This window comes from Leptonychotes weddellii, chromosome 3, assembly GCF_054177405.1.
Source record: "Leptonychotes weddellii isolate Sample4059 chromosome 3, ASM5417740v2, whole genome shotgun sequence".
NCBI lineage: Eukaryota > Metazoa > Chordata > Mammalia > Carnivora > Phocidae > Leptonychotes > Leptonychotes weddellii.
Window position 1 is genome coordinate 86,245,388 of NC_138371.1, and position 18,648 is coordinate 86,264,035.

The 18,648-nt window shown below is 37.3% G+C and overlaps 1 protein-coding gene across 2 annotated transcripts in view; it reads right to left on the reverse strand.

Moving 5' to 3' along the window:
- The window catches only part of RAB3GAP1 (RAB3 GTPase activating protein catalytic subunit 1), a 115,579-nt gene extending 97,150 nt beyond the window's left edge, over positions 1 to 18,429 (reverse strand). For both annotated transcript variants that reach the window (XM_081814557.1, XM_081814556.1), the window contains exons 1-3: positions 18,338 to 18,429; positions 18,182 to 18,237; positions 12,433 to 12,508 (exon numbers count right to left, since the gene is read on the reverse strand). In XM_081814557.1, coding sequence (XP_081670683.1) covers positions 12,433 to 12,508; positions 18,182 to 18,237; positions 18,338 to 18,355 — 150 coding nt within the window. In that variant the 5' untranslated portion in view covers positions 18,356 to 18,429. The remainder of the gene's footprint in view (positions 1 to 12,432; positions 12,509 to 18,181; positions 18,238 to 18,337) is intronic.
- Positions 18,430 to 18,648: the final 219 nt, after the last annotated feature.

Sequence of the window (18,648 nt, forward strand, 5' to 3'; positions counted from 1 at the left end):
CAGAAAAGTTACATACACTATGGTTATTATTGAAAGGAAAAACAAAAATGGAGGGGGAGAAAGGACTATAAACCTTACCTTAAATAATCCTATTCCTAAAAACATTACAGGCATGCTTATAGGCTATATGTTGCTTTCATTTTGATTTACTTCATTTCAGAAACACTATTCTCATCACTGACTGACCCTCAACTGTCTAATTTCCAAAAACTTTGTCTTTAAAAAAGTCTCCACTCTAATCCATAAAACATTTAAATATTCTGCAAGAATGCAAATAAAGGAGGGGTGCCTGGGTGGCTCAGTCGCTAAGCATCTGCCTTCAGCTCAGGTCATGATCTCAGGGTCCTGGGATCGAGCCCCACATTGGGCTCCCTGCTCGGCGGGAAGCCTGCTTCTCCCTCTCCCACTCCCCCTGCTTGTGTTCCCTCTCTCGCTGTGCCTCTCTCTGTCAAATAAATAAATAAAATCTTTAAAAAAAAAAAAAAAAGAATGCAAATAAAGGAATCTAAACTGTTCATAATGTTTCTATCAGCCTCAAGTTTGACCTATTGTTATAACTTAGTTTGGGAAGTTTCTCACACAAGAGAAAACCTATAATTCAAATTTATTTTATATTTGCTATGTGAACTTTAAGTACTGAAGTGTCATTCCAATCTACTAAGTGGGTATGAAAAATTTGAACTCATTTCAATACTATTATACTCACTATTCTTCTTTTAATATTCTAAAGTAATGATTCTTCTTCCATAGATTTTTAGTGAGGTAAGAATCAGTCACTGACTAAACAGTTCAATTACCAGATCATGCCATACTTAAACTTAACATCTCAAAATAAGTACTTATAATTTCTGCTGGCTACATAGAATCATAAAATTACAAGGCTAAAAAGAATTTAAAAGGTCATTTCTATCAATCCCCTACCTTCAAGCAAGATCACTCATACCACCAAGACTTTTAACCAAGACTTTTAACTATTTTATTAAGACCAAGACACTAAGATTCCAAAATCTGCTTTAAAAACTTTTTCTAATACTTCCTCTACCTAAGTTTACATTTACTTAAATCTCTAAACCAAAAAAGGCAGAGTAAAATAGAAACAACATGAAAGCCTTATTTCTTGTCCATAAAATGGGTAACACTTAACCATTAAAATTTGCCTAAGAATTAAGATTAAATAAATTAACAGACACAATCCCTATTATATTACATGGCACCCTAACTGATGCTCAGTAACTGCCATTTCCTCCTCTCTTAAAATCATTTCCCAGCACTTCAGGGTCTGTTATGGTAAAGTAGCTTGGTCAGATCAACCATCCTTCAGATAAAAATTATAAAATCTGGACAAAAACAATTCAATTTTTCACGGCTCTGAAGAGTAACCAAATGGAGGCAAAAACCAGGGTGTCCATGAAAAAAAGGAATTTTATCTGAGGAGATTTGCATGTCTATATCTTTTTGTCTCAGATAGCAGTTCTCAAAATTTTTTGCCTCAGGACTCCTTTGCTCTTTACTTTTAAAAATTACTGAGGAACCCATATTAGAAAATAAAAAGGAAAAAATTATAAATTTTTAAATTCATTTAAAAATGGTAATTTGGGGCACCTGGGTGGCTCAGATGGTTGTCTGCCTTCGGCTCGGGTCATGATCTCAGGTCCTGGGATCGAGTCCCGCATCAAGCTCCTTGCTTACCAGGGAACCTGCTTCTCCCTCTGCGTGCCACTCCCCCACCCTCTCTCTCTGGCAAATAGATAAATAAAATCTTTTTTTTTTTTAATATTTTTATTTATTTGACAGAGAGAGAATACAAGCAGGAGTAGTAGCAGAGGGAGAGGAAGAAACAGGCTCCCTACTGAGTAAGGAGCCCAATGTGGGGCTGGATCCCAGCACCCTGGGATCATGACCTGAGCCGAAGGCAGCCACTTAACTAACTGAGCCACTCAGGTGCCCGATAAATAAAATCTTTAAAAAATAAATAAATAAATAAAATAAAAATGATAACTTATTACATGCTAATGTTCTACCAATATTTTCCAGAACAAAAATATGAATGAGGGGGGTGGCACTGTTTTACATTTTGTAAATATCTTTATTGTATAGTTTAAAAAAGACATTTAGATTCTCGTTATCTGTACCTTCAATCTTTTTTTTTTTTTTCTTTTCTTAAATTTATTTATTTGAGACAGAGAGAATGAGAGAGAGAGAGCACATGAGAGGGGGGAGGGTCAGAGGCAGAAGCAGGCTCCCTGCCGAGCAGGGAGCCCGATGCGGGACTCGATCCAGGGACTCCAGGATCATGACCTGAGCCGAAGGCAGTCGCTTAACCAACTGAGCCACCCAGGCGCCCTGTACCTTCAATCTTTGCAATCCATTGTTCTGACTGAAGTATATGAAGAAAACTGGCCTCAAATACATAATGTAGTTAGAAAAGGCCGGGCCTTCTCAACCCATGAAAGGGTCTCTGAGACCAACAGGGGTCCTCAGGCCACACACCATGAAAATTGCTGATCCAAGGGTACTCTATCCTGTGCACAACTCAGGGTTGCAGAATGATGGAGCTTTACTGGATTCAGGCAACAGAGGACAAACTTCAAAGATGACAGGAAAGTTCTAAAGTTAAGATATAAATTATGGAAGGGAAGAAACCCATAGGGGGTAGCTCTCAAATTTGTATATAAACTCTGCCCCAAATTTTTGGTTACTGTTAAAACTGGCATGAACAGTGGAGACTCCACAGTACAGTGACAAAGAAAGAAACTAAAAGAAAAGATTTCAGGGGTGCCTGGGTGGCTCAGTCAGTTAAGCATTCAACTCTTGATTTCAGCTCAGGTGTTGACCTTGGGGTCATGGGTTTGGGCCCCGCATTGGGCTCCAAAAAAAAAATTTTTTTTTTTTTCAGTGCTGTCACCAACGAGAAGAGAGTGGAGTTTTAGTGCAAATGAACTGCTTGCTAAAACAAAAAAATCCCTCTTCAGAGGAACACGACAGAATATAGTCTTCTACATTTCATGCAAAATTCAAGCATATAATTAAGAAATTACTGGATATGCACATGCATGAGACAAACTAAAAGAAAAAAAAGAAGAAAAAAAGGAAACAGGAAAATATGACCTATACTCAAAAGAATACAGTCAATAGAAACCAACCCCAAAAAGGCCTAGATGTAGCAACTGGCTTTAGATTAGCTATAATAAAATGCTCAAAGACTGAAGGGAAATATTTTCAAAATAAATTTAGAGATGAGAAACCTCAGAGAATTGGAAATTTTGAAAAGAACCAAATGGAAATTCTAGACCTAAAAAGCACAATAACTAAATTGAGAAATATATCAAATGAGCTTAATAGCAAATCAGAGACAGCAGAAGAAAGAGTAAATGAACTAAAAAAAAAAACAAGAGAAATTAGGAGAGAGGGAAAAAAAAATGAGGACAGCAGAACCTGAGAGACCTGTGGAAAAGTACTAAGAGTTCAAATATAACTTAAGTCACAGAAAAAGAGTAGAGAATGGAGCAGAAAAGTATTTGAAGAAATAACAGCCAAAATTTCCCTAGTTTGGTGAAAAACAAAAATTTACATATCCAATATTAACAAATCTAAGCAAGAAAAATGACAAGTAAATACATCTAAGCACATAATAGTTAAATGACTTCAAAAGAAAACTGAAGAAAAAAAAGCTTAAAACCAACCAGTGAGAAAAACACCAAAACAGAAAAAAAAATATGAATGACACCTAACTTCTAATCAGAAACTATTGAGAGAAAAAAAAACAGAACTACATCTTTAAAGAACTGAAATGAACAAATGAATGAATGAATGTCAAGCCAGAATTCTTCAGCAAAACTATCCTTCAGAAACAATGTAAAATAAAGGTATCTTCAAACAAACAAAACAGAATTTGCACACAGCCAAAAGTATGGCAATTCCTCAAAAAATTTAAAAAATTATCAAGAAACTGAAAAGATATTTGTACAACCACATTCACAGCAGCATTATTCATAATATAATTCATAATAGCCAAAAAGGAGAAACAACCCAAGTGTCCACCAACTGATGAATGGACTGACAAAATGTCATATATACATACAATGGAATATTATTCCATCATAAAAATATTTTTTGACACATTCTACAACATGGATGAATCTTGAAGCCATTATGCTTAGTGAAACAAGCCAGACACAAAAGGACAAATACTCTATGATCCCACTTATATGCAATACCTAGACTACTCAAATTCATAGAAACAGAAATAGAATAGTGGTGGGCGCCTGGGTGACTCAGCTGGTTAAGCGACTGCGTTTGGTTCAGGTCATGATCCTGGGGTCCTGGAATCAGCTCCTGCAATGGGCTCCCTGCTCAGCAGGGAGGCTACTTCTCCCTGTCCCACTCCCCTCTGCTCATGTGCTCTCTCTCTCTCAAATAAAAAAGTAAAAAGTAAAGAAATAGGATAGTGGTTACCAGGGTCTTAGAGGAGGCAAGAGGAAGTTACTGCTTAAGGAGAATGAAGTTTTCAGTTTGAGATGATGCAAACTTCAACAATGTCAAAGTACTTAATGCCACTGAGTTTTACACCTAATGGTAAATCTTACATATATTTTGCCACAATAAAAAAAAAAATTTAAGTCAACATGATTTACCACATTCAGAAAACAAAAAGGAAAAGCCACATGATTATTTCAACAGAGTAAGATTTCAAAAAATTAAACACTCATTTATGATTAAAAAAAAAAAAAAACAACTTTCAGCAAACTAAGAAAAGAATTCCCTCAGCTTTTCCCCATTGAGAATGATATTCACTGTGGGTTTCTCATAGATGAATTTTATGAAATTGAGGAATGTTCCCTCTATCCGTATACTCTGAAGAGTTTTAATCAGGAAAGGATGCTGTATTTTGTCAAATGCTTTTTCTGCATCAATTGATAGGAACATATGGTTCTTCCCTCTCCTATTAATGTGTTCTATCACACTGATTGATTTGCGAATGTTGAACCACCCCTGCATCCCAGGAATAAATCCCACTTGGTCGTAGTGGATGATCCTTTTAATGTACTATTGGATCCTATTAGCTAGGATCTTGTTGAGAATTTTGGCATCCATATTCATCAGGGATATTGGTCTGAAATTCTCCTTTTTGATGGAGTCTTTGTCTGATTTAGGGATCAAGGTAATGCTGGCCTCACAGAATGAGTCTAGAAGCTTTCCTTCTGTTTCTCCTTTTTGAAACAGCTTCAGGAGAATAGGTATTATTTCTTCTTTGAATGTTTGGTAGAATTCCCCAGGGAATCCATCAGGTCCTGGACTCTTGTTTTTGGGGAGGTTTTTGATCACTGCTTCAATCTCGTTACTGGTCTATACAGGTTATCAATTTCTTCCTGTTTCAGTCTTGGCAGTTAACGAGTTTCCAGGAATGCATCCATTTCTTCCAAGTTGCTTAATTTATTAGCATATAGTTGTTGATAATAATTTCTGATAATTGTTTCTATTTCCTTGACGGAACATGACAAGGATACCCACTCTTACCACTACTGTTCAACATAGTACTAGAAGTCCTAGCAACAGCAATCAGACAACAAAAAGAAATAAAAGGTATTCAAATTGGCAAAGAAGTCAAAATCTCTCTCTTTGCAGATGACATGATACTTTACGTGGAAAACCCCCAAAGACTCCACCCCTTACTAGAACTCATACAGCAATTCAGTAATGTCACAGGATACAAAATCAATGCACAGAAATCAGTTGCTTTCTTATACATTAACAATGTAACTGTAGAAAGAGAAATTAGAGAATCGATTCAATTTACAATAGCACCAAAAACCCTAAGACACCTTGGAATAAATCTAACCAAAGAGGTAAAGGATCTATATACTCTAGGAACTACACAACATTCAACAAAGAAATTGAAGAAGACACAAAAAGATGGAAAAACATTTCATGTTCATGGATCGGAAGAATAAACATTCTTAAAATGTCTATGCTGCCCAGGGCAATCTATACTTTCAACGCCATCCTGATCAAAATACCAACAGGATTTTTCAAAGTGCTGGAACAAACAATCCTAAAATTTTATGGAATCAGAAAAGACCCCAAATCGCCAAGGAAATGTTGAAAAAGAAAACCAAAGCTGGGGGCATCACGTTGCCCGATTTCAAGCTTTATTACAAAGCTGTGATCACCAAGACAGCATGGTACTGGCACAAAAACAGATACACAGACCAGTGGAAGAGAACAGAGAGCCCAGATATGGACCCTCAACTCTATGGTCAAATAATCTTCGACAAAGCAGGAAAAAATATGCAATGGAAAAAAGACAGTCTCTTCAATAAATGGTGCTGGGAAAATTGGACAGCTATATAGAGAAGAATGAAACTCAACCATTCTCTTACACCATACACAAAGATAAACTCAAAATGGATGAAAGACCTCAATGTGAGACAGGAATCCATCAAAATCACCTCTCTGACATTGGCCACAGCAATTTCTTTCAAGACACGTCTCCAAAGGCAAGGGAAACAAAAGCGAAAATAAACTTTTGGGACTTCATCAAGATAAAAAGCTCTGCACAGCAAAGGAAACAGTCAACAAAACAAAGAGGCAACCCACGGAATAGGGGAAGATATTTGCAATGACACACAAAAGGCTGTTATCCAAAATCTATAAAGAACTTCTCAAACTCAACACCCAAAAAACAAATAATCAAGTCAAAAAATGGGCAGAAGACATGAAGAGACACTTCTCAAAAGAAGACACACAAATGGCTAACAGACACATGAAAAAATGTTCATCATCATTAGCCATCAGGGAAACTCAAATCAAAACCACACTGAGATACCACCTTACACTAGTTAGAATGGCAAAAATTGACAAGGCAAGAAACAAAAATGTTGGAGAGGTCATGGAGAAAGGGGAACCCTCTTACACTGTTGGTGGGAATGCAAGTTGGTACGGCCACTTTGGAAAACAGTGTGAAGGTTCCTCAAAAAATTAAAAATTGAGCTACCCTATGCAATTGCACTACTGGGTATTTACCCCAAAGAAACAGATGCAGTGAAAAGAAGGGCCATATGCACCCCAATGTTCATAGCAGCAATGTCCGCAATAGCCAAACTGTGGAAAGAGCCCAGATGCCCTTCAATAGACAAATGGATAAAGAAGATGTGGTCCATATATACAATGGAATATTACTCAGCCATGAGAAAGGATGAATACCCAACTTTTGCATCAACATGGATGGGACTGGAGGAGATTATGCTAAGTGAAATAAGTCGAGCAGATTAAGTCAATTATCATATGGTTTCACTTATTTGTGGAACCTAAGGAATAGCGTGGAGGACATTAGGAGAAGGAAGGGGAAAATGAAGAGGGGAAAATCGGAGGGGGAGACGAACCATGAGAGACTATGGACTTTGAGAAACAAACTGAGGGTTTTAGAGGGGTCGGGGGGTGGTGGAGGGATGGGTTAGCCTGGTGATGGGTATTAAGGAGGGCATGAATTGCATGGAGCAATGGGTGTTATATGCAAACAATGAATCATGGAACACTACATCAAAACTAATGATGTACTGTATGGTGACTAACATAACATAATAAAAATAAATAAAAATAAAAAGAATTCCCTCAAACTTATAAAGGACACCTATGAAGAACCTATGATGTTCTTAATGTTGAACCACTGAACATTTCCCCCTTACAATGGGAAGAAGGCAAGAATGTCTACTCTCAACAGCTCTCAACATGTTACTAAAAGTCCTGGTTAGAGGCGCCTGGCTGGCTTAGTCAGTAGAGGACGTGCCTCTTGATCTCAGGGTTGTGAATTCAAGCCCCACGTGTGACACAGAGTTTACTTAGAAAAACAAACAAACAAACAAAAAAGACTGCCCTGATGACACTGTGCATAACTGACAGGGGTCACTAGCTGTTTTGGTAAATTTAAAAAAAAAAAAAAAAAGGTCCTGGTTAGTGTGTAACAATAAGAAAAGGACAAAAATTGAAAAAGAAGTAAAACTGTCCCTATTTGCAGGCAACGTGATTACGAATGTAGAAAATGCAAAAGAATTAACAATAAGATTATGAATCTTTACTTTAGCCAGGTCTGAAGATACAAAGTCAACATATAACCTATAATTACAGAGAACTAATGGTTGCCAGAGGGGAGGTGAATGGGGAGATGGGCAAAATGGGTGAAGGGGAGACAGGTTTCCAGGTATGGAATGAGTAAGTCATGGGAATAAAAGGTACAGCATAAGGAATATAGTCAATGAAGCTGTAATAGGTTGTATGATGACAGATGATAGCTACATGTGCGAGCATATTATAATGTATAAACTCATCGAATCACGATGGTGCACACCTAAAACTAATATAACATTGTGTGTCAACTATACTCAAAAAGAATTTTTTTAAAGTCAACATACAAAATTTTATTGTATGTCTATGTGCTAGCAATAAACAAATGAAAAACTAAACTAAAAAACAATTCTATTTACAACTACATACAATATAAAATACTCAGTAATAAATTTAACAAAAGATATGCAACACCTCCACCAAAAACTTTAAAGCACTGCCAAGAAAAATTAGAGACTTAAATAAATGGAGCAATGTGCCATTTTCATCATTGGAAGCTTCAAGATTGTCCAAATGTCACTTCTCCCCCAAAGTATCCTATAAATTGAACACAAACCCCCATCAGTTCCAGCATAATCATAATCCTTTCTATAGAAACTGAGAAGCTCACTCTAAAATTCATAATGGAAACATAAAAGACCTAGAAGAGACAAAACAATCTTGGGAAAACAACAAAAGCTAAAGAATTTACATTAACCTCAGGACTTAATATAAAGTTATTCAACAGTTCTCAACTGAGGGCAATTTTGCCTCAGAGGACATGGGGCAATGTCTAGATACATTTTTGGTTGTCATCACTGGGAGAGTGCTATTAGCATCTAGTAATTAGAGGCTAGGGGGGCGCCTGGGTGGCTCAGTTGGTTAAGCGACTGCCTTCAGCTCAGGTCATGATCCTGGAGTCCCGGGATCGAATCCCGCATCGGGCTCCCTGCTCAGCGGGAAGCATGCTTCTCCCTCTCCCACTCCCCCTACTTGTGTTCCCCCTCACACTGTCTCTCTCTGTCAATTAAATAAATAAATAAAATCTTAAAAAAAAAAAAAGAGGCTAGGGATACTACTAAATATTCTATACTGCATGGGGCAGCCCCATAACAATCTGGCCCAAAATTTTAATAACGCCAAGGCTGGGAAACCCTAAACTACAGTAATCAATACAATGTGGTACTGACATAGTATAGTCAAATAGATTAATGAAACAATACAGATTCCAGAGGGTAACCCCCTATATCAACTGTCTGACAAATTTAATGGAGAAAAGTGTTTTCAAAAGAGGGTTCTAGAACAGGATATCCCTACGTAAACACTGAACTCAATTCAAACCATATACAAATATTAGTTCAAGATGGATCACAGACCTAAAGGCTAAAATGATAAAGCCTGTAGAAGAAAACATAAAAAGAGTATCTTCATGACCTACAAAAGTACTATCTGAAAAGACTTAAAAGCAGAATATATAAAAGAACTAAAAGACTCCTAAAACTCAATAAAAACTCAAACCAATTTAAAACATGGACAAAAAAATTTGAACAGACATTCCACAAAGACAAATGGCTAATAAGCACATGAAAAGTGGTTAATATTAACATTCATCACAGAAATACAAAATGAAAACCAGAATGAGAAATACAAATAATTCCACAAACTACATACCCATTCGAACGACTAAAATTTTTAAGACTGAAAACAAGCAATTGGTGAGAATGTAGAGCCACCCAAACTCTCATACATGTATTGCTGGTAGGTGAATAAAATGATATAAAAAGCTTTAGCAGTTCGTTAAAGTTAAGCATATACCTATCCTATGATCCAGTAATTTCATTCCTGGGTATTTATCTAAGAGAAACAAAAACACAAGTCTCCAAAGACCTCATAGAAGAATATTCTGCTTTAGGGGTGCCTGGGTGGCTTAGTCATTAAGCGTCTGCCTTCGGCTCAGGTCATGATCCCAAGGTCCTGGGATCGAGCCCCGCATCGGGCTCCCTGTTCCGCGTGAAGCCTGCTTCTCCCTCTCCCACTGCCCCTGCTTGTGTTCCCTCTCTCGCTGTGTCTGTCAAATAAATAAATAAAATCTTTAAGAAAAAAAAAAGAATATTCTGCTTTATTCATAGCCAGTATATCCGTCAACAAGTGAAACTGCAGTATATCATACAACAGAATACTACTCAGCAATAAAAAGAAATAGTTATTCTTGCAGCCATAAAGAAACCAGGCACAAAGAGTGTATATACTGTATGATGCCATATCACAAAATTCAAGATCCAGGCAAAAGTAATCTCTATTTAAAAGAAAAAAAGAGAACAGCAGATGCCTGGGGAACATGAGTGAGGAGCACTGGGATTAACTGGAAAGGGTTGCTAGGGACCTTTCTGTGGGGGGCAGCAATGTTCAGTTTCCTGAGTGAGGAGTGTTGTTACACTGATATAAACATTTGTCAAAATTAAGCAGTTTTGTGCATTAAAATATATGTAAATTTTATTTAAAAAAACGATTTAAAAAATCTAGTGGGGAGTGAAGAATTGATAGAGGTACTACCAAAACAAGAAAACAGCAGAACATTGTTAAAACTGAGTGATGGGCACATAGGGGTTAATCATACTATTTTGTCTACTTTACAAATGTTTGACATTTTTCATAATCAAAGGGTTTTTTTTTTAATTTCTCTTAATTCCCTCATTACTGGAGGAAGAGAGTTGGTAATCACGTCCTCCACATGAATTAAAATCTCTTCAGTCACTATTTAAACTTTCTTTTATATGCTCAATAATCCCTGTCCTTTACACTTTCTTTAATCTTATTCATCATAATTAACAGATCACCTTGCAATCTATTCATGTTTTCCCTAACTCACTTATTTACCACTATCTACAGGGAGGAAAGGGTTGGAGAGAGTTAACCTTCCTTTAGCCCATGCCAGGCAGTATGCTACGTACTTTGAATACATTACCGAATTTATATCCCAAAATTGAATTTAACATCTAAAATTTTAATCTTATTTACTTATTACTTGTCTCCCTCATCAGAATTTATGTTCAATGACAACATGGATCCTGTCTTGTTCATTATTTCTTCATAGATGGCACACAACAGATACTCAGCAAATATGCATAAATCAAAGTATTAAGGAATATAAATAACATCAGAGATCACAAATACTCAGTTCAGCTCTCTTTTTGGTGCTGCAAATCATTTCCCATTCCAGTTATAGCCACCTTGTTTTGCCCTTAATTTTACTGTCATCTATATCAATTGTTATGTATTTGTTTCAAGTAGAATAGAATGATCTGTTTGAAAACTTCATTTTCTCTTTATGAAAAAATGTAATCATAAAAATATTTAAAAAATCAATTTATATTTCAGCATATCTTTAAATGATTTTTTTAATGATGTGTGATTTCTGTATGCAGTGTTACTTTTTCTGCTCTTATTCATATGAATAAAGAAGAAAATCCTAATGCTTTTATAATCTCAAATTCTGTTACCATCACCATAAAGCTTAAAAACCCTCGCAAATATTCAGTTCCTTACAGAAGGATAAACTGTAGTTAATAACAGATTTATAATAAAAATGATCAATTTTACTTCAAAAAAATTATCTAACAAAACGAAGCATCTACATAAGCCTAAAATCAAATCATTAGTTCCCTTTAGTGCAAAACAGAAAATCTAGGTTTGTTCTCAGAGTACATTCTTTAGTAATCATTTGGGGTATGGTTTATCTTAGATTAGAATTAAGTATCTTAATATCCAGCAGTATCTTAGATTAGAATTAGAGTTCCACCTCAATTTTGAATAATTTCTTCATTCTTAAATATCCTCAAAACTTCCATAAAGTTAAAAAAGGGGTGGGGGGGACAAATCTATTAGTGGTATTGTAAAATACAAAACCTGAGTGAAATAGCTGCTAATAACAGCAAGTCAATTAAGACCAAGATTTCTCCTCAAATAGTTAAGCAAAATACTCTATCATGAAGTTGGTAATTGCAATGTTTCTCTGACTAAAAAACTTCTGAAAAGATTTTCTAACATTCTAAGGGAGAAAGCAAGAGAGAACTAAACATCAGAAGAAACAAAATCACTCACAAAGAATGACATTATACATATAAAATTCTATTTAAAAACAGTTCACAAACGTCTTACATATGTTTTTTGCCAGATTCAAATCCAAGTTCTTTCAGATGCCACTTTACGTTCATAGATCATACATAACTTTAAAAAAACATTTAATTCAAAAGTACCAAATGCAGCAAAGGGCTTAAAAATAGAAGTTTCAAAGCAAATACTTATTTAGAGACACCAGCAAAAATATCTGACCTTTTCAAGTGGCTTTCCCAAAGAGTTTCCAATCAGTTTCCAATCATTTAAGACTTCTTCAACTTTGGAAATAAACCTAGGGAGGAGTAAAAAAAAACAACAAAAAACTTTCTGAACATGTAACAACTCTTTTTTTTACTATTGTTACACAACTTCTTTAAAACAGTATTTTTTATATTTTAACATATTTATCAGAGAAGACTCAGTAAATTTAGTATTATTAGTCTATTTTATGGATATGGAATAAATGTGGAAATAATCTTCTCTAATCCAAGAATTCTTAAATTTTGATTTTTTGAAATAAATATTTTTTAGTAAACTCTACCCTCAACATAGGACTCGAACACAGAACCCCAAATCAAGAGTTCCAAGCTCTATTGACTGAGCCAGCCAGGCACCCCAAATTTTGACTTTTTTAAAGTCTACTTCTTATCCAGTTAAAGCATTCTGCTTCTATAAAATATAAATTAAGAATAAATCTCTCTATATTAAAATGAATATAAATTTGGAACAGAAGTAAAAACTGACAGACTAAAAGGATACTAGTAAAGATAACTATGAAACCGGGACACTTGGGTGGCTCAGTCGGTTAAGTCCGCCTTCAGTTCAGGTCATGATTCCAGGGTCCTGGGATCTCTCTGACAAATAAATAAATAAATAAATAAAATCTAAAAAAAAAAAAAGATAACTACGAAATCAATCATCTTTTCCCTACCTTCAAAATAACTAAGTTATTTAAATTAAATTTTCCTTTGAAGATACTTAGGAACTGATTTATCTCCCCCTCCCTCCCAAAAGAAAACATTCAGGAACTTTGCTCATTAAAATAAACCATGTTTTGGGGCACCTGGGTGACTCAGTAGGTTGAGCGTCTGCCGTAGGCTCAAGGTCATGATCCCAGGGTCCTGGGATCTAGCCCTGCATCTGGCTCCCTGCTCCATGGGGAGCTAGTTTCTCCCTCTCCCTCTGCCTGCCGTTCCCCCTGCTTGTTCTCTCTGTCTCTCTCTCAAATAAATAAAATCTTAAAAAATAAAATTAACTGTGTTTTAAGGGACAGCTGGCAAGAAACTACAAGGAGATTTGTCAGCTATAAGGAATAACTGACAGATTTTAAAACTAATCACTATCTAATCTTTAAATCTTCTGATGAAGCAGACCTATTAAAAAGAGAATGAATTTTGGGGCGCCTGGGCGGCTTAGTTGTTTAATCGACTGCCTTCGGCTCAGGTCATGATCCCAGGGTCCCAGGATCAAGTCCCACATCGGGCTCCCTGCTCGGTGGGAAGCCTGCTTCTCCCTCTTCCCCTCTTGTGCGCGCTCTCTCTCTCTACCTCTCTCTGTCAAATAAAATCTTTAAAAAAAAAGAGAGAATGAATTTTGACTAGTGACATGCTCAATATCAGCAAATTAAAACTGTCAAATCTCAGTAGTAGCATTAAAAGACTCTTTCAGAAGACTTTTATTACTCTTAAGAAGCTAACTTCTTACATAAGTATGATGCAATCTAATAGCAAAATTGCTCTCCTAAAACACCTACATCATATTGCTAGAGTAGTAGAGTTAATTCTAGTCAAAATATATTCACAGGCATCAGGTTTTTTCCTTCAGTGACATAATTATAAGTTAATACCTACATCTGTTGTAAGACAGTAACGATAGTAATGATAAATCGGAGTTTTTATGATTTAAATGAACCCTCTAATTAATTCCTCTTTAAAAGTAAAGGCAGTATTAATAAATATACTAATTCACTTCTGCGTAGTTCTGTCAAAAGGCAATTATTGGTGATGAAGATGAATACTCTAGAAATGTCATCATGTTTACCAAAAAAAGGAAATAAAAATTTTAAATGTATCCACATGTGAGCAAAAATGTGCATGTGAGGGGCACCTGGGTGGCACAGTTGGTTAAACTACCGACTCTTGGGTTTCGGCTCAGATTGTGATCTCAGCATCGTGAGATCAAGCCCTATACCAGGCAACGGGAAGTGTGTCTGTTTAAGACTCCCTCTCTGCCCCTCCCCCACTCTCTCTAAAATAAAATCTTTTTAAAAAATGTGCATGTGAAATGTACATTGCATTTATAAAGGTAAAAAACTGGAAGCCACCTAACTGTCCAACTGCAGCAAGCACCTATAAATTTATGGTATATCCACTGAATGGATTAGTATGCATCCATTAAAAATCATTTTTGAAGGCCATTTGAGGAAATAAGAAAATGCATTTCATATATGAAATGAAAAATGGAAGCTATAGAAATAAGTGTTAATATGTCTTGATACAAAATGTTTACAACACACAGATTAGAAGAAATTTTCTCAAAATATTAATAGTAGCTATCTCCTAGTGGTACAATTATAGGTTTCTTAGATTTTTTTTTTTCTTTTGAATTCTACTGTGAGGTATTATAATAAAAAATCTTTAAAAAAAAAAAATCATTTAGGGGTGCCTGGGTGGCTCAGTTGGTTAAGCGACTGCCTTCGGCTCAGGTCATGATCCTGAAGTCCCGGGATCGAGTTCCGCATCAGGCTCCCTGCTCAGCAGGGAGTCTGCTTCTGCCTCTGACCCTCCCCCCTCTCATGTGCTCTCTCTCTCTCTCTCATTCTCTCTCTAAAATTTTTTTAAAAAATCTTTAAAAAAAAAAATCATTTAGAGGTGCCTGGGTGGCTCAGTCATTAGGCGTCTGCCTTCGGCTCAGGTCATGATCCCAGGGTCCTGGGATCAAGTCCCGCATCGGGCTCCCTGCTCCACAGGAAGCCTGCTTCTCCCTCTCCCACTCCTCCTGCTTGTGTTCCCTCTCTCGCTGTCAAATAAATAAATAAAAATCTTAAAAAAGAAAAATCATTTAAAATAATATTGCTTTCACAGTAAAAGGAACATATCAAAATACTTATTTTATGATTTCTACTGGTACTAGCTAAAAGAGAAAAATCAGTCTAAAATATTGAGAATTTGACTAGAAAAAATTAATAACTATCCCAGAAAAATCTCAGGGATCACAGTCAAAGGGTCATTTCCTCTGACTCCTCACTCTGTATTAGATTCCTTTTTTATATGCCTTTGTAAGACCAGGTGTTTTCCCTTCTCAGGTCTTATTTCGATTGTAATTACAGACTCATTTGTATTATTATTTGATTCATGTCTGTCTCTTCCACTAGACTATATGTTAAGAGCAGGAATTATCTATTTTTATTGACCACACCCATATGTCCTGCACTGTATTTGACACATGGGCACTCAAATATTTCTGCAAAGGACAAAAGATTAAAAAGAGGGGGTTCTATTCAGTTCTCTCAATAAATTGTATGGCTCCTAACATATTAACAAGAACTTTCATTCACACATTAAACTCAAGGTTTAAGAGACTCCAAAGTTTTAACACTTTCCCATGAGCTGTAAAACACTACTTTAGCTCTAGAAACAAGAGGATAAAAGCCAAAAACCAAATTTCCTACTTTGTGGTAGTTCTCATAACTGTATTAACAATTATTTCCGTATCAGGAGCTAAAGGACTTAATATTGCACTTCAGGATATTTTAAATATTTAGCTAAGGGGAAAAAAAAATCATGTTTCCATTCCATACCCTTGTTGCTTCCTCACCCCACCCTCTAAGATTCAGGTTACAACATTTTTCTATCTACCTTCAAGACATCAAGTTATTATTTCAAATTCAACATGTCTAAAACTGCACTCTTCCCACTTTGCCACTTTATCTTCATTCTTCCAGGCAAGAAATTCCAGTGGCATGTTTCTTTCTACTCTAACATTTCATCAAGTGTATCTAAAAATCTTTGAAACGTCTTACAATCCTCCCGCCTAGTCTCCCTTTCTTTCCAGTCTCCAAATCACCAACCTAACTATTGATCAAAGTAAGTCACTTGGCTTCATTTTACCTAATCTCCTGTAACAACTCTCATCCTATCACTTTGCCACTCTAAAATCAAGGGCCTCTTTAATGGTTCTAAGTGTGGTCTCTTGACCAGCAACATCAGCCTCACCTGGGAACTTGCTAGAAATGCACATTTTTAGGTCCACCTCTGACATGATCAGAAACTATGATTCTGATGCACACTGAAGTTTGAGAATCCCTGGTCTTAAAGCACCAAGTCTAGAGATTCCTTTACTGAGCTTTGGAGGCTGTCCATGACCTGTCCCATTTTATTAATCTTATGTATTTCCCTTCAATAGATAGCCTTCACTCCAGTAAAGACATCTTCATGAAGTCCCAAAGGCTCATTTTCACCCGTCTCTTCTCATGTTAATATCTTCTCATGTCTAACCAACCACTTCCCACTTTCAAGGCCTAGCTCATTCCCTATCTTTTCTATGAAATTATCTCCCTTAATTGTGATCCACAATATCATCCTTCTTTAAATTATTATTTTTTAAAGATTTTATTTATTTATTTGACAGAGAGAGACACAGCGAGAGAGAGAGAACACAAGCAGGGGGAGTGGGAGAAGCAGGCTTCCCGCTGAGCAGGGAGCCCAATGCGGGGCTCGATCCCAGGATGCTGGGATCATGACCTGAGCTGAAGGCAGACGCTTAACGACTGAGCCACCCAGGCACCCCTAAATTATTTTCTTTTTATAGTTAATACAAGCTGGCTTACAATTTAACCATTTGCTGTTTTGTTTAACACATGGATCAAAGGTTCTGTTTTATCCTTTGTTCTTTTCCACTAGTTTAACTCTGGACACAGAATACCTGCTCAGTAAAGCCTTGCCAGTATGGTTATATCTTACAGACTTTTCTGTTTTGGAGGATACCACAAGTCAAACTATTATTCCAGCAGGGAATTTTTTTTTTTTTAAGTAGGCTCCACACCCAGCATGGAGCCCAACACAGGGCTTGAACTCATGACCCTGAGATCAAGACCTGAGCTGAGATCAAGAGTTGGCGGCTTAACCAACTGAACCACCCAGGCGCCCCTCCAGCAGGGATCTTTTATATTTTCCTCTGTCATCTCATGACAACATGCACAAATTTCCTCTCCCAATCAGAAAGATTATAAAACATTGGAACAAGCTAAATACTGACCTCCACACCCATAAGGATCTCTGTGACACCGACCAGAAAATCTCTCAATCTAAGCTATCACTCCTTCACAAAGTTGGCTTCCAACTAATTTCAGTGATAAAATTTCACTCAGCTGTTCAGTGAGGTTTAAAAGTCACAGGAAGGCTGGGCACATTACCCACTGGAATGTAACAACTTGAATCAAAGAGTTCCAAAGCCATCTGCAGCCTATCTTAAAAGGTTATTCTAAAGGACAGAATGGAGATGGTGGGAGTGTGACAGATGGACAACCACCAGTACTATGAAGGCCCCCTCCAAAAAAGGGTATAGCAATGCATAGGAGAGGAAAATAGCAACTGCCAAGTTTACTGCTTATGATAACAAAATGAGTTAAACAGAAATGAAACCAGGAACGGAAGTGGTAGCTACGGAAATTGTTTCTGCGGGTGGGCAACAACCAAGGTCTGAGGAAAGTGGCCTCAGAGTAAACAAAACTTTTTCCCAGAGCTGCATCTCAAGGGTTTGGCTGACGGGGGCGGGCCGGGGCTTGTCAGACGCTAGACGCGGAAGAGCCTTGCAGCACATAGGAGACAGGAGAAGATGCAGAGCCGGGGCTTCGCCGGTCTTACTTTTCCCGCATAAGTAGCATCACATGTGGTCTACGTTGGGGAAGCGGCAGGGGGACGCCCGGGGCCCACGGTACTGATAACCAATGATACGACTCACTCACCTTTCCCATTCCGAGGCAGTAGTGAAGTCCGTGATCTCAAATACCTCGGACTCGGGCTACGGTAAAGGAAAGGAAAGAAAAAGAGATTGAGCCCCCGGGCGCTGACACGGAGGAGGGAATTTACAGACAGGGATAGGTAGAGAGGAAACACCTCACCTCACTGTCGGCCGCCATCTTGAGGAGCGCCGGGAAAGGCGCTAGGGCTGCCGGGAAGAGGAGCAGGACGACAGAGGGAAGGAGGATAAGGAGGGCGGGGAGCGAGGGGGGCGGGGAGCGAGCGGGGGTGGGGGGAGCGAGCGGGGGCGGGGCCTCGGCGCAGACCCGCCCCCGGAGACACCTCCCCCTAGTAGTGAGTCCTGCCTAGAAAAGTCCTCAAAGGCTGAAATCATTTGATTTAAAAACAAACAAAAAAGAAAAACTTTGAATTTGAAATTTTCCTTTAAAGTAATGAATTCCTGAAGAGAACA